The 13,276-nt window shown below is 49.9% G+C and overlaps 1 protein-coding gene across 2 annotated transcripts in view; it reads left to right on the top strand.

The window, feature by feature from the left end:
* The window catches only part of DTNB (dystrobrevin beta), a 425,808-nt gene that overhangs the window by 263,197 nt on the left and 149,335 nt on the right, over positions 1-13,276 (top strand). For both annotated transcript variants that reach the window (XR_003941631.1, XM_030198634.1), the window contains exon 15: positions 12,253-12,349. Coding sequence is in view for 1 of the 2 variants with exons in the window: in XM_030198634.1 (XP_030054494.1) it covers positions 12,253-12,349 (97 nt within the window). In the remaining variant the exon portion in view is untranslated. The remainder of the gene's footprint in view (positions 1-12,252; positions 12,350-13,276) is intronic.

Here is a 13,276-nt window from a genome sequence, read left to right as displayed (position 1 = left end):
TTACTGAAGAGATATTGCACTCCAGTCACCCAGCTCTGAGCTACTGTTTTCTCAGAATTACGGAGTCTCTATGCCATGGGGCAGTGCTTCTGAATTACATCTGACTGTGAGTAATCTTTGTGTTATTCAATAAAGGAACTTCAGAAATATAGATTCTTCAGGTGTGAATTGGGATGCCAAGGTTAAACGTCAGGATATGTAAACTTAGAGGACAGTTTATGAGAGGCCTGAATAGTGTCCACAATTTATGTGACACGTGTTCACATGTGACTTGACTAATAGACCCTAGCTTCTCGATGGTACCAAGCCACAGGGGATCTGGAGGTTGTCATCCGAATGTCCCTGGAGCTTGCTCTCTCCCAGATCAATCTCCTGAAGCTTCGGGCTACTTGTAATGCTCTAAAGGCTTTCAGAAATCAGCTGTCTCACCAAACTGTACTCATTCAAGCAGACAATCAGGTTGCGATGTATTATACCATCAAGCAGGATGGCACCAGATCACACCCTCTGTGTCAGGAGGTCATTTGGATGTGGTGTTGGGCTGTCCAGCATGGTATGCTTCTTTGTGCCACTTATCTGGTGGGCAAAAACAACGACCTGTCTGACAGACTGAGCAGGATCATGTAACCACACCCATGGTCTCTCAACATGGGCATTGCCCATGAGATCTTCTGTGCATGGGGCACCCCCTTGGTAGAATCTTTGCTACTCAGATCAATCACAAAGTCCCTCTGTTGTATTCCAAGCTTCAGGCCCATGACAAACTAGTGTCGGATACCTTCCTCTTGCCTTGGGGGACAGGTCTTCAGTGTGCATATCCTCCCTTACCCCTCATGAGGAAGACTTTGCTGAACCTCAAGCAAGACTATTGGACCAAGATTCTGACCGCTCCTTACTGGCCCCAACAGATCTGGTTCCCTTCTGGAGTTATCCTCTGAAGAACTTTGGAGAGTAAAGTGTTTTCCAACCCTCAACAAGCAGGATAAGGGATCTCTTCTACATCCTAACCTCCAGTCTCTGGCCCTCACAGCCTGGATGTTGAGAGCCTAGAATTCCATATCATCATGCTGATCAATCCATAGACTGGTGGGTTGTGTTTATCTACCAGCAGGTGGAGATAGAGAGCAATCCTTTTGCCTCCCTATATGTGGTCATGTGCTGCCGGAAACTCCTCAGTATGTTCTCTATCTCAGCAGGTGGTGGTCACACACACCAGCAGCTCTGGCTAGGCCTCCAAGCCTAATTTTTAGGTTTTGTTGAGTGCCTGGGGTTGAGGGCTCTTCTTGAGCAAGTGCAAACCTGGTGGAGCCAGGTCCCTCCTTTTCTCCCCCCTCCCGCTGGCTCCGTTAAAAAAAAAAAAAAAAAAAATTTTGGACGTCCTTAAGGGCGTTTATTTAAACGTTTATTGCAGCTACTCACTGGGACACCAGGTCGTTACAGCTCGGAGCGAGAAGCAGGTAATTTTTACCTTTTTATAGCGGGCAGAGGGTTCCCCGATTGATCTCCACATGGCCTATAGCGTCGGAGGGCGAGGGCGCGAAGAATCGCTCCCCGGACCGCGTGTGCGCTTCTAGCGGGGATGCGGGGGTTTTAAAATCTGATTCGCCCTTGTTGGGTGTCAGTTTGGAGGCCGGTCAGTGTCCCGGGTCTTCCTCCGGCTCGGCGGTTTTTCCCGCCATAAACGCCCATCCCCCGCTGCTCGCCTCCGCCATCTTGGCCGGCCACTCTGCTCGGACGGCTTCTTCTTGGGCCGCCCTTGAGCTGGGAGACGTTCATGCCATGGCCGCCCTTGATTTGGGCGATGGCAAAAAAGCGGCTAAAGTTAAGCGCCGTTCTTCCCGCGCGGCTCCTTCGCGGAGTGTCGCGCTGGACGCCATCTTGGATGCGCAGCATGGTTCTCCCCCGCTCTTGCGAGCGCCGGTTGAGGGTGCATCTAGGGCTGTGGCCCAGGCTGCTGAATTGCACAGTCTGGGGGGTTTCTCCCCCGAGTTTATTTTGCTGCTGCATCAGGCCTTCCTTGTGCAAAACGCTGCCCCTTCTCTCTTGTCCGATAAAGGGGTTGAGGCCCCCGGAAGTAAACGCCCTCGGGTGGATTCCCAGGTCTTAGAAGACGCTGTTTCCTCTGATGTAGATGAGGGCAGCGTATCTGAGTTCTCCCAACGGTCCTTTGGGGATTCCTTGGAGGAGACGGATTCCCGCTCGGATGGCGTGGATGACCCCTCTGCAGCGCGGATCTTTCGCTCAGAGGATTTGCCCAACCTGTTACTGCAGGCCATGAGCATTTTGAAGATTTCCTCTCCAGAGGACGTCTCTCCTTCAGCCCCTGTTGGCTCTGCCATTATGCTGGGGACGAAGCGCCCGCCTAGAACCTTCCACGTGCATGATGCCATGCACACCTTAATTTCGGCTCAATGGGATGTCCCGGAAGCGAGCCTCAAAGTGGCTAGGGCTATGTCCCGCCTCTATCCTTTGCCTGAAAGTGAGCGTGAGGCCTTTATTTGGCCTACCGTGGATTCTTTAATCACTGCGGTGACTAAGAAAACGGCGTTGCCGGTGGAAGGTGGCACGGCCCTAAAGGACGCCCAAGACAGAAGATTGGAGGCGGCTTTAAGGTCGTCCTTCGAGGCGGCTGCCTTAAGTTTGCAGGCCTCAGTTTGCGGCTCCTATGTGGCCAGGGCGTGCCTGACGATGGTGCAGCGGGCTTCCCCCTCGGATCCTTCCTTGAGGGCTGACTGGCCGGCCCTGGAATCGGGCTTGGCTTATTTGGCAGACTTACTGTATGATGTCTTGAGAGCCTCGGCTAAAGGCATGGCTCAGACAGTCTCTGCGCGGCGCTGGCTTTGGCTGAAACATTGGTCTGCGGACCACGCCTCTAAGTCCCGCCTGGCTAAGTTGCCTTTTAAAGGCAAGCTGCTCTTTGGGGTCGAGCTGGACAAAATCGTGACCGATCTCGGCACGTCTAAGGGCAAGAGGTTACCAGAGGTCAGGGCTCGGGCCAGTGCTCGCCCCGGTATCTCCAGAGGACGGTTTCAGGAAGCCCGTCGGTACCGCCCGGGCAAGTCGGGCTCCTCTGCCCCCTCTTCCTTCAAAAGGAACTTCTCCCCCAAGCAGCATTCCTTTCGCAGAGACCGCCGTCCCGGAGGTACGCCCTCCGGTCCTCACCCAGGGTCTCGTACCCAATGACGGGGTCCTGGTCCATGGCCCAGTGCAGATTGGAGGACGCCTGTCCTCGTTTCTGGGCGAGTGGACCAGAGTAACTTCAGACGCTTGGGTGCTGGAAGTCATCAGAGACGGCTACAAGTTAGAGTTCTGCCGACCCTTAAGAGACGGGTTTGTACTCTCTCCCTGCAAGTCTCCGGTCAAAGCTGTGGCAGTGCAGCAGACCTTGGACAACCTGATACGCCTGGGTGCGGTCGTTCCGGTGCCAGAAAATCAGATTGGCAAGGGACGTTACTCCATTTACTTTGTGGTACCAAAGAAAGGAGGTTCTGTCCGGCCTATCCTCGACCTCAAAGGGGTCAATCGGGCCTTGAAAGTTCGGCACTTTCGCATGGAGACTCTCCGCTCTGTTATAGCGGCAGTGAAGGCAGGAGAGTTCTTGGCTTCCTTGGACATCAAGGAAGCGTACCTGCATATTCCCATCTGGCCTCCTCATCAACGCTTTCTGCGTTTTGCAGTCCTGGGCCGACACTTCCAGTTCAGAGCCCTCCCTTTCGGGTTGGCTACTGCTCCGCGGACCTTCTCCAAAGTAATGGTGGTCATCGCGGCCTTCCTGCGAAAGGAAGGAGTACAAGTCCATCCTTATCTGGACGACTGGTTGATCCGAGCCCCCTCTTATGCAGAGTGCGGCAAAGCTGTGGACCGGGTAGTTGCTCTTTTGAGCTCCCTGGGGTGGATCATCAACTGGGAGAAGAGCCAGCTGCGCCCGACTCAGTCCCTGGAGTATCTGGGAGTTCGATTCGACACCCAAGTGGGCAGAGTGTTCCTGCCAGACAATCGGATTGTCAAACTTCAGGCTCAGGTGGACCAGTTCCTAGTAGCCTCTCCTCTTCGGGCTTGGGACTATGTGCAGCTGTTGGGCTCTATGACGGCCACGATGGAAGTAGTGCCCTGGGCCAGGGCTCATATGAGACCACTACAACTCTCTCTGCTGCAGCGCTGGACTCCGATGTCGGAGGATTATGCTGTGCGCCTTCCCTTGGTCCCGGCAGTGCGCAAGGCGCTGAGCTGGTGTATGCAGACAGACAAGTTGTCTGCAGGAATGCCTCTGGTGACCCCGGAGTGGATTGTCGTCACGACGGACGCCTCTTTGTCGGGCTGGGGAGCCCACTGCTTGGGAAGGACAGCGCAGGGGCTCTGGTCTCCTGCAGAGGCAAAGTGGTCTATCAACCTCCTGGAACTCAGAGCCATTCGGTTGGCGCTTTTGGAGTTCCTCCCGGTACTGGCGTTGAAGCCAGTACGGGTCCTGTCGGACAATGCCACGGCTGTGGCCTATGTCAACCGCCAGGGAGGTACCAAGAGCGCCCCTCTAGCCAAGGAGGCCATGAATCTATGCCAGTGGGCGGAAGCGAACCTGGAACAGCTGTCAGCGGCCCACATTGCCGGAGTCATGAATATCAAGGCGGACTTTCTCAGTCGCCATACCTTGGAGCCCGGAGAGTGGCAGCTATCTGCTCAGGCGTTCTTGGACATCACGAAGCGCTGGGGCCAGCCGAGCCTAGATCTGATGGCGTCATCGGCCAATTGCCAAGTGCCGCGCTTTTTCAGCAGAGGACGGGACCCTCGATCCCTGGGAGTAGATGCTCTTCTCCAACAGTGGCCGACACAGGAGCTTCTCTATGTGTTCCCGCCCTGGCCCATGTTGGGCAGGGTGCTAGACCGGGTGGCAAAGCATCCGGGCCGGATAATCCTGGTGGGTCCGGACTGGCCCAGACGTCCCTGGTATGCGGACTTGATCAGGCTCTCAGTCGACGATCCTCTGCGGCTGCCAGTGGAGCAGGGCCTGTTACATCAGGGTCCCGTGGTGATGGAGGATCCCTCCCCCTTTGGTCTTACGGCCTGGCTATTGAGCGGCAGCGTCTGAGAAAGAAGGGCTTCTCAGACAAGGTCATCGCCACTATGCTGAGAGCGAGGAAGCGCTCTACTTCTACTGCTTACGCCAGGGTTTGGCGTACCTTTGCAGCGTGGTGTGAAGCAGGATCACTTTCTCCCTTCACTGCTCCAATTTCTTCAGTGTTGGCGTTCCTGCAAGAAGGTCTGGAGAAAGGCCTGTCGCTCAGTTCCCTTAAAGTCCAGGTAGCGGCTCTGGCTTGCTTCAGGGGCCGCCTGAAGGCTGCTTCCCTGGCTTCGCAGCCAGATGTGGTGCGCTTTCTCAAGGGAGTTAATCACCTGCGCCCTCCTCTGCACTCAGTGGTGCCTGCATGGAATCTCAACCTGGTGCTAAGAGCCTTGCAGAAGCCGCCTTTTGAACCCTTGTCTAGGGCATCTCTGAAAGACCTGACGTTGAAAGCAGTCTTTTTGGTGGCTATCACTTCAGCCAGAAGAGTTTCCGAGCTCCAGGCACTCTCATGTCGAGAGCCTTTTCTGCAGTTCACTGAGGCAGGGGTGACTATTCGCACAGTGCCTTCCTTCCTGCCCAAGATTGTTTCTCGCTTCCATGTGAATCAGCAGCTCTGTCTCCCTTCCTTTCGTAGGGAGGACTACCCAGAGGAATACTCTGCGCTCAAATATCTGGATGTGAGACGAGTCATCATCAGATACTTGGAAGTGACCAATGATTTCCGGAAGTCGGATCATCTGTTTGTCCTGTTTGCAGGTCCTCGTAAGGGTCTGCAGGCTGCTAAGCCTACAGTGGCAAGATGGGTCAAGGAAGCCATTGCAGCGGCTTATGTGGCCACGGGGAAGGTGCCGCCTATCCAGCTGAAGGCTCACTCCACTAGAGCTCAGGCGGCCTCGATGGCAGAGGCCGGGTCCGTCTCCTTGGAAGAGATTTGCAAGGCGGCAACTTGGGCATCGGCCCATACCTTCTCCAGGCATTACCGCTTGACTGTGGCTGCTCGGGCGGAGGCCCGGTTTGGAGCTTCAGTGTTGCGGTCAGGGATTTCTATGTCCCGCCCTGGGTGAGTACTGCTTCGGTACATCCCACCAGTCTATGGATTGATCAGCATGATGATATGGAAGGTAAAATTATGTATCATACCTGATAATTTTCTTTCCATTAATCATACAGTGGTGGAAATAAGTATTTGATCCCTTGCTGATTTTGTAAGTTTGCCCACTGACAAAGACATGAGCAGCCCATAATTGAAGGGTAGGTTATTGGTAACAGTGAGAGATAGCACATCACAAATTAAATCCGGAAAATCACATTGTGGAAAGTATATGAATTTATTTGCATTCTGCAGAGGGAAATAAGTATTTAATCCCTCTGGCAAACAAGACCTAATACTTGGTGGCAAAACCCTTGTTGGCAAGCACAGCGGTCAGACGTCTTCTGTAGTTGATGATGAGGTTTGCACACATGTCAGGAGGAATTTTGGTCCACTCCTCTTTGCAGATCATCTCTAAATCATTAAGAGTTCTGGGCTGTCGCTTGGCAACTCGCAGCTTCAGCTCCCTCCATAAGTTTTCAATGGGATTAAGGTCTGGTGACTGGCTAGGCCACTCCATGACCCTAATGTGCTTCTTCCTGAGCCACTCCTTTGTTGCCTTGGCTGTATGTTTTGGGTCATTGTCGTGCTGGAAGACCCAGCCACGACCCATTTTTAAGGCCCTGGCGGAGGGAAGGAGGTTGTCACTCAGAATTGTACGGTACATGGCCCCATCCATTCTCCCATTGATGCGGTGAAGTAGTCCTGTGCCCTTAGCAGAGAAACACCCCCAAAACATAACATTTCCACCTCCATGCTTGACAGTGGGGACGGTGTTCTTTGGGTCATAGGCAGCATTTCTCTTCCTCCAAACACGGCGAGTTGAGTTCATGCCAAAGAGCTCAATTTTTGTCTCATCTGACCACAGCACCTTCTCCCAATCACTCTTGGCATCATCCAGGTGTTCACTGGCAAACTTCAGACGGGCCGTCACATGTGCCTTCCGGAGCAGGGGGACCTTGCGGGCACTGCAGGATTGCAATCCGTTATGTCGTAATGTGTTACCAATGGTTTTCGTGGTGACAGTGGTCCCAGCTGCCTTGAGATCATTGACAAGTTCCCCCCTTGTAGTTGTAGGCTGATTTCTAACCTTCCTCATGATCAAGGATACCCCACGAGGTGAGATTTTGCGTGGAGCCCCAGATCTTTGTCGATTGACAGTCATTTTGTACTTCTTCCATTTTCTTACTATGGCACCAACAGTTGTCTCCTTCTCGCCCAGCGTCTTACTGATGGTTTTGTAGCCCATTCCAGCCTTGTGCAGGTGTATGATCTTGTCCCTGACATCCTTAGACAGCTCCTTGCTCTTGGCCATTTTGTAGAGGTTAGAGTCTGACTGATTCACTGAGTCTGTGGACAGGTGTCTTTCATACAGGTGACCATTGCCGACAGCTGTCTGTCATGCAGGTAACGAGTTGATTTGGAGCATCTACCTGGTCTGTAGGGGCCAGATCTCTTACTGGTTGGTGGGGGATCAAATACTTATTTCCCTCTGCAGAATGCAAATAAATTCATATACTTTCCACAATGTGATTTTCCGGATTTAATTTGTGATGTGCTATCTCTCACTGTTACCAATAACCTACCCTTCAATTATGGGCTGCTCATGTCTTTGTCAGTGGGCAAACTTACAAAATCAGCAAGGGATCAAATACTTATTTCCACCACTGTAGCTGATCAATCCATAGCCCTTCCCAGATATCTGTATTGTTTATATTCTGGTTGCATTTCAGGTTCAAGTTTAGTCTTCAGTTCCTGTTCAGGAGGACTTCGTGTTCAAGTTTTTCAATGGATTCTTCAAGAGTTGAGACGAATTTGTGTTACAGTGAGCTGCTGCATTCCTCTCCCCTCCGTTTTACGGGGCTGGATTGAGACTTAAATTCTGCCGGCGCTCCCTCCCGCTTCGTGCGGCAGTAGGGCAGCTTTGTACCCCTCCCGCTTCGGCGGTGTTAGGGTCAGTCAGCTCCTCCCGCGGTTGCGGTTGCAGGATAAGCCAGATCCCCCCGCATCGGCGGGTGTGGTGTCCCTCCCCCGAGGATGAGCTGGACGGATTCCCCTCCCCCACTTGTGTGGGGATGAGCTGGGTTAATTCCCCTCCCCCGTTTCGGCGGTGGTGAGCTGGGCAGAGTGTCCCTTTGTGGGTGTAATTCTCTAAGTGCTGAGTCCTGCGGATGGAGCTTGGATATCGACATACTGAGGAGTTTCCGGCAGCACATGACCACATATAGGGAGGCAAAAGGATTGCTCTCTATCTCCACCTGCTGGTAGATGGACACAACCCACCAGTCTATGGATTGATCAGCTATGATTAATGGAAAGAAAATTATCAGGTATGATACATAATTTTACCTTTGCTTCTTTGTCTCTTCCTGAGGGTGTCTCCTGGGTTTTGCTGGCTTCCAGGAAAGAGTCCACTAAGAGGTGTTACACTTTTAAATGGAGGAGGTCTGCCATCTGGTGTGAGGGCAAGGCCCTAGATCCTATTTCCTGCCCTACACAGACCCTGCTTGAATACATTCTACATCTTTCCAAGTCTGGCCTTAAAAACAACTCCGTAGTGGTTTACCTTTTACCTCAGTGCAGTTAGTGCTTATCATCAACCAGGGGCGTATCTGGACTCCGGCGGTAGGGGGGGCCAGAGCCAGAGGGAGGGGGCACATTTTAGCCCCCCGCCGCCGCCGCCGAGCCCCCACCGCCACCAATGACTCCACCCCCCTCCCGCCGCCAACCCTCCCCCGCTGCCGTTCTTACTTTTGCTGGCGGGGGACCCCAACCCCCGCCAGCCGAGGTCTGCTTCCACCTGCCGCTGCCGCAAAAACTTCTTCTTCAGCCGGCGGGGGACCCCAAACCCCCGCCAGCCGCCCCGCGGTGTTTAAAATTCATCTTCGGCCTCCGTGGCCGTGCTGCTGTGATAGGCGCTGTTGAAATCCACTTCGGAGTCTGACGTCGCAGCACGTACAACGTACAACGACGTCAGACTCCGAAGTGGATTTCAACAGCGCCTATCACAACAGCACGGCCACGGAGGCCGAAGATGAATTTTAAACACCACAGGGCGGCTGGCGGGGGTTTGGGGTCCCCCGCCGGCTGAAGAAGAAGTTTTTACGGCAGCGGCAGGTGGAAGCAGACCTCGGCTGGCGGGGGTTGGGGTCCCCCGCCAGCAAAAGTAAGAACGGCAGCGGGGGAGGGTTGATGGCGGTAGGGGGGTCCAGGGCAAAATCTGCGGGGGCCCAGGCCCCTGAGGCCCCACGCAGATACGCCCCTGTCATCAACGTGTAGAGGGTAAGCTCATCTCTGGACAGCTTCTAGTTGTTCCCTTCATGAGAGGTTTGCTTTTGTCAAAGCCCTTTGTCAAACCTCTACCTGTGATATGGGACCTCGTCGTCATTCTCACCCAGCTGATGAAAGCTTCTTTTTAGCCACCAGATTCCTGTCATCTGAAGTACTTGACCTGGAAAGTCATTTTCTTGATGGGTGTTACTTCAGTTCGCAGAGTCAGAGATTAAGACCTTAGTGGTGGATACACCTTATACTATGTTTCATCACAACAGAGTTGTTCTCCACATGTACCCTAAGCTCCTGCCTAAGGTTGTGTCAAATTCCATCATTCTTTCCCCAACCTCTTGTCCATCCTGGCGAGAGCGCTTTGCACACCTTGGACTGTAAGCGAGGATTAGCCTTTTACTTGGAGCGGACTAAGCCACACAGACAGTCCACCCAACTTTCTGTTTCTGTTGATCCTAACAGGATGGGGGTTGCCATCTGGAAGCACACAATCTCTGATTGGCTGGCAGATTGCTTTTCTTTCACTTATGCCCAGGCTGGGCTGATCCTAACAGGTCATGTCAAGGCTCACAGTGTCAGAGCCATGTTTGCATCGGTGGACCACTTGCAGTCAGCCTCCATTGAAAGAAATGTGCAAGGCTGCAATGTGGTCTTCAGTCCACACATTCACATCTCATTAATGCCTTGAGCAGGGCACCTGACACGACAGTCACTTTGGACAGACAGTATTGCAGAATTTGTTTGGGGTCTAGTATCCTGCTGCATGCTCCTAGGCCTGTTTTATTCTGTTCCAGTCTGCACTCTCACAGTTTGTATCTGTATTATGTCCTCGCCATTGCGAGGCCCAATTGACCTACAGTTGTTGTTTCTGGTGAGCCTGTTAGCTAGTGATTCTCCCTTTGTGAGAATTAAAGGCCTAATTGTCCTCAGAGAACGCGAAGATACTTCCTGTAGCAAGTATTCTCCAAGGAAAGGAGGCCTTATATTGTCAGAAACCCTCCCACATACTCTAGGAGTTCTCTTTTTTTATATGCAATAGTATTAGCCTGGCGGTCCCTCGCTCTCGCTGCGGGCAGGAAGGCACTCGCACGTGCTTAATGGAGTAAGGACCTCGTTCCAAAAAGCTGTTTATAGCTTGATATAGGCTCCAAACTGGGCAATGCAGATCGCGTTACCTACTTTTGAGAATATAAGGCCTGTTCTCATCGGAGAATACCTGCTACAAGTAAGTATCTTCACTTTAGATGTAGATAAAACGACCCTGGTTTTTTTTGCTGTGTTTTATAGCACAAATTTTTAACATTATAGTCGAGTATATACAGTATCTTTATTTGTATATTCAGCAGTGTTATATGTTTAAATAGTGCCATTGAATATATGTTTATGCAGTGACTGCATTGCCACTTCTACACGTCAGTTAGGACTGCTTTCTTACTGGCCTAAGGAATGCGTTGAAGTAATGTGGAGTGCAACTGAATTTTCATTGTTCTCCATATAACGTTTCGGTTAGCCTGTCTCACCCCTTATTCTGCCTCTTGGTTATGCTTAGCTTTTATGTTTATAATTGGAGAGTAACCATCCTCATTTTTTTTCAAGTCTGCATTAATGCCAACCATGTAGGTTTTTAAATATCGAAGCCACTGCTGACCATCTATGAACCATATTACAATCATGGGAAATCACCACATTCAGTGCAAACTGCAAAGATCTATTAATCAGATTCTGAATTACATGAATAATTATCACATCTGATAGTTCTTAATGATGTTTCACTCAAATGGTCATTGTATGTGAGGTGACATAAGGATATGAATGAAATACATTGGACACACTAGTATCAAGATGGTGACCTGGGATATCAGAGATATGAACTGATAGGTGTGCAGCCAGTATTTGTCTTTTTAATTTGATGAATGCCTTTGGTTTGAACTCACTGATAATCCCGATTTGGATTCTGAAGAATAGATTGTAAGTAAATCAAAGAAACTCATAGATTTGATGTACCACCTTTCTGTGGACAACAAAGCAGTTTACATTTATTATATGCATGTACTCTCTCTCTCTCTCTCTCTCTCTCTGTCCCTAATGGGCTCACAGTCTTAAGTATTTTGTACCTGGGGCAATAGAGGGTTAAGTGGCTTGCCCAGGATCACAAGGAGCCTCAGTGGGAAGGGAATTAAACCTGGTTCTCAGCCTACTGTACAAAACCGTAGGCTACTCCATTCCATGGATGGCATAAGTTAAGTGCCCTCAGAGTGGTGAGAAGGTCTTCTTCCATGATTCCCTTTAGATGGAATTTCATACTGTTGCAACCCATAATTTGTTTTATGTATTTGAAATGTTCAGTTCTAGAATGAAAGGCAAGTATATCTATAAATAATATGCTTGGGCTCAGTGGCATCTGTTGGTGACTGGTAGGACATACATGTATATGCTCACACTCATTCAGTTGTGGTCACTATAGCTGCAGCTATCCATACCCAGATGAGATCAGGCCAGTGGATGCACCTTTAGTGGCTTCACTGGCCTGCATGGCTCCAAGAAGGGACAATAACATCAGGGAGGTCAGTGGTCAAATTGACGAGGCATTGTTCTGGGATCAGGCAGTGGCAGGTTAGAGAGGAGGGATGCATCCTTTGGTAAAGTTATGTTCCTACCTGCAAATGTATTGGTTGTCTTTGTGTTTTGGTTTGTTTTTTTATTAACTGAGGAAACTCTAGTGTGATTTAAGCCAATCAAGTTGCCAGATGTAAATTCTCTTGAGTTTGTTTTGGTGTTCCCAGGAGTTTATTTTGTGTTTTCCTGTATCCTTATATAGGCAGAGGAAAGATGAACTTGAGCAAAGGATGTCAGCACTTCAAGAGAGTCGGCGGGAGCTGATGGTACAATTAGAGGGATTAATGAAGTTGCTTAAGGTAAGAGTCGTTATCCTCTCAAAATGATGTAAGGGTTCCTTTTTCTTCCAGTAGCTTATGCTTTTCTGTCATTATTTACTCTGTAGCAAGCAGGGCTGTCACATCTTGTGAAGAAGTTCGATATCAAGTTCTCTTTTAATGATCTGATGATTGCATATGAATCACTGTTTTGATTTCTGGGTATTACCCTGATCCTTTCTGTTATGGATCTGTTGTGATTTTTCAAACATAAACATCCTGAACAGTCATAATGATGGGTCACTCACATCCCTCTTCAAGTTAAATGGAGATTCTCCCAAGTTCTAGAACACTCACAAAAATTTGCAGTCACTAAATTTAACCATTGGAAATAAACTGCTTCATTTTCCTTTTGATGCTAAAATGAGGAGGTCCTCTTTTTTTTTATCCATCTCCTTGAATTCCAGAATTTTTTCTATATTATCTCATCTCATCTAATGATTTTTGTTCTTATTCTTTTCCTTTTTGGGAGGGGGGGGATGTTTCTATTTGAAATTTTAATCTCAATTTTTCTGTAAGCCTTCAAGAATCCTTTTATATTAAAGTTCGCTGGGAATATTTTTCAAAGCATTTAATGCAATCCACATGCATAGGTACATTTGCACAACAACTTTCTCAGCATCAGAAAAATGACCGAACAGAGCACAGCACACAAGTACATGTGAAGGATCATTTTCAAAGCATATAGGCTTACAAAGTTACATAGGTTACTGTGTAACTTTGTAAGTCTATGTGCTTTGAAAATGAGCACCCATCACCCAGGCCAGAGAATAGACCATTTCCCTCATCAATTAAAAATTAAGCAACCTCGCTACATACATTGCTCCATCTGTAATATCTAACAAACACTAATTCTACCAAGAGAAAAAGGGAGAAAATAAAATAAAACCCTAAGATCAAAAACATCAC

Source organism: Microcaecilia unicolor, chromosome 3, assembly GCF_901765095.1.
Source record: "Microcaecilia unicolor chromosome 3, aMicUni1.1, whole genome shotgun sequence".
Taxonomy (NCBI): Eukaryota; Metazoa; Chordata; class Amphibia; order Gymnophiona; family Siphonopidae; genus Microcaecilia; species Microcaecilia unicolor.
This window is presented reverse-complemented; position numbering and strand designations above follow the sequence as displayed.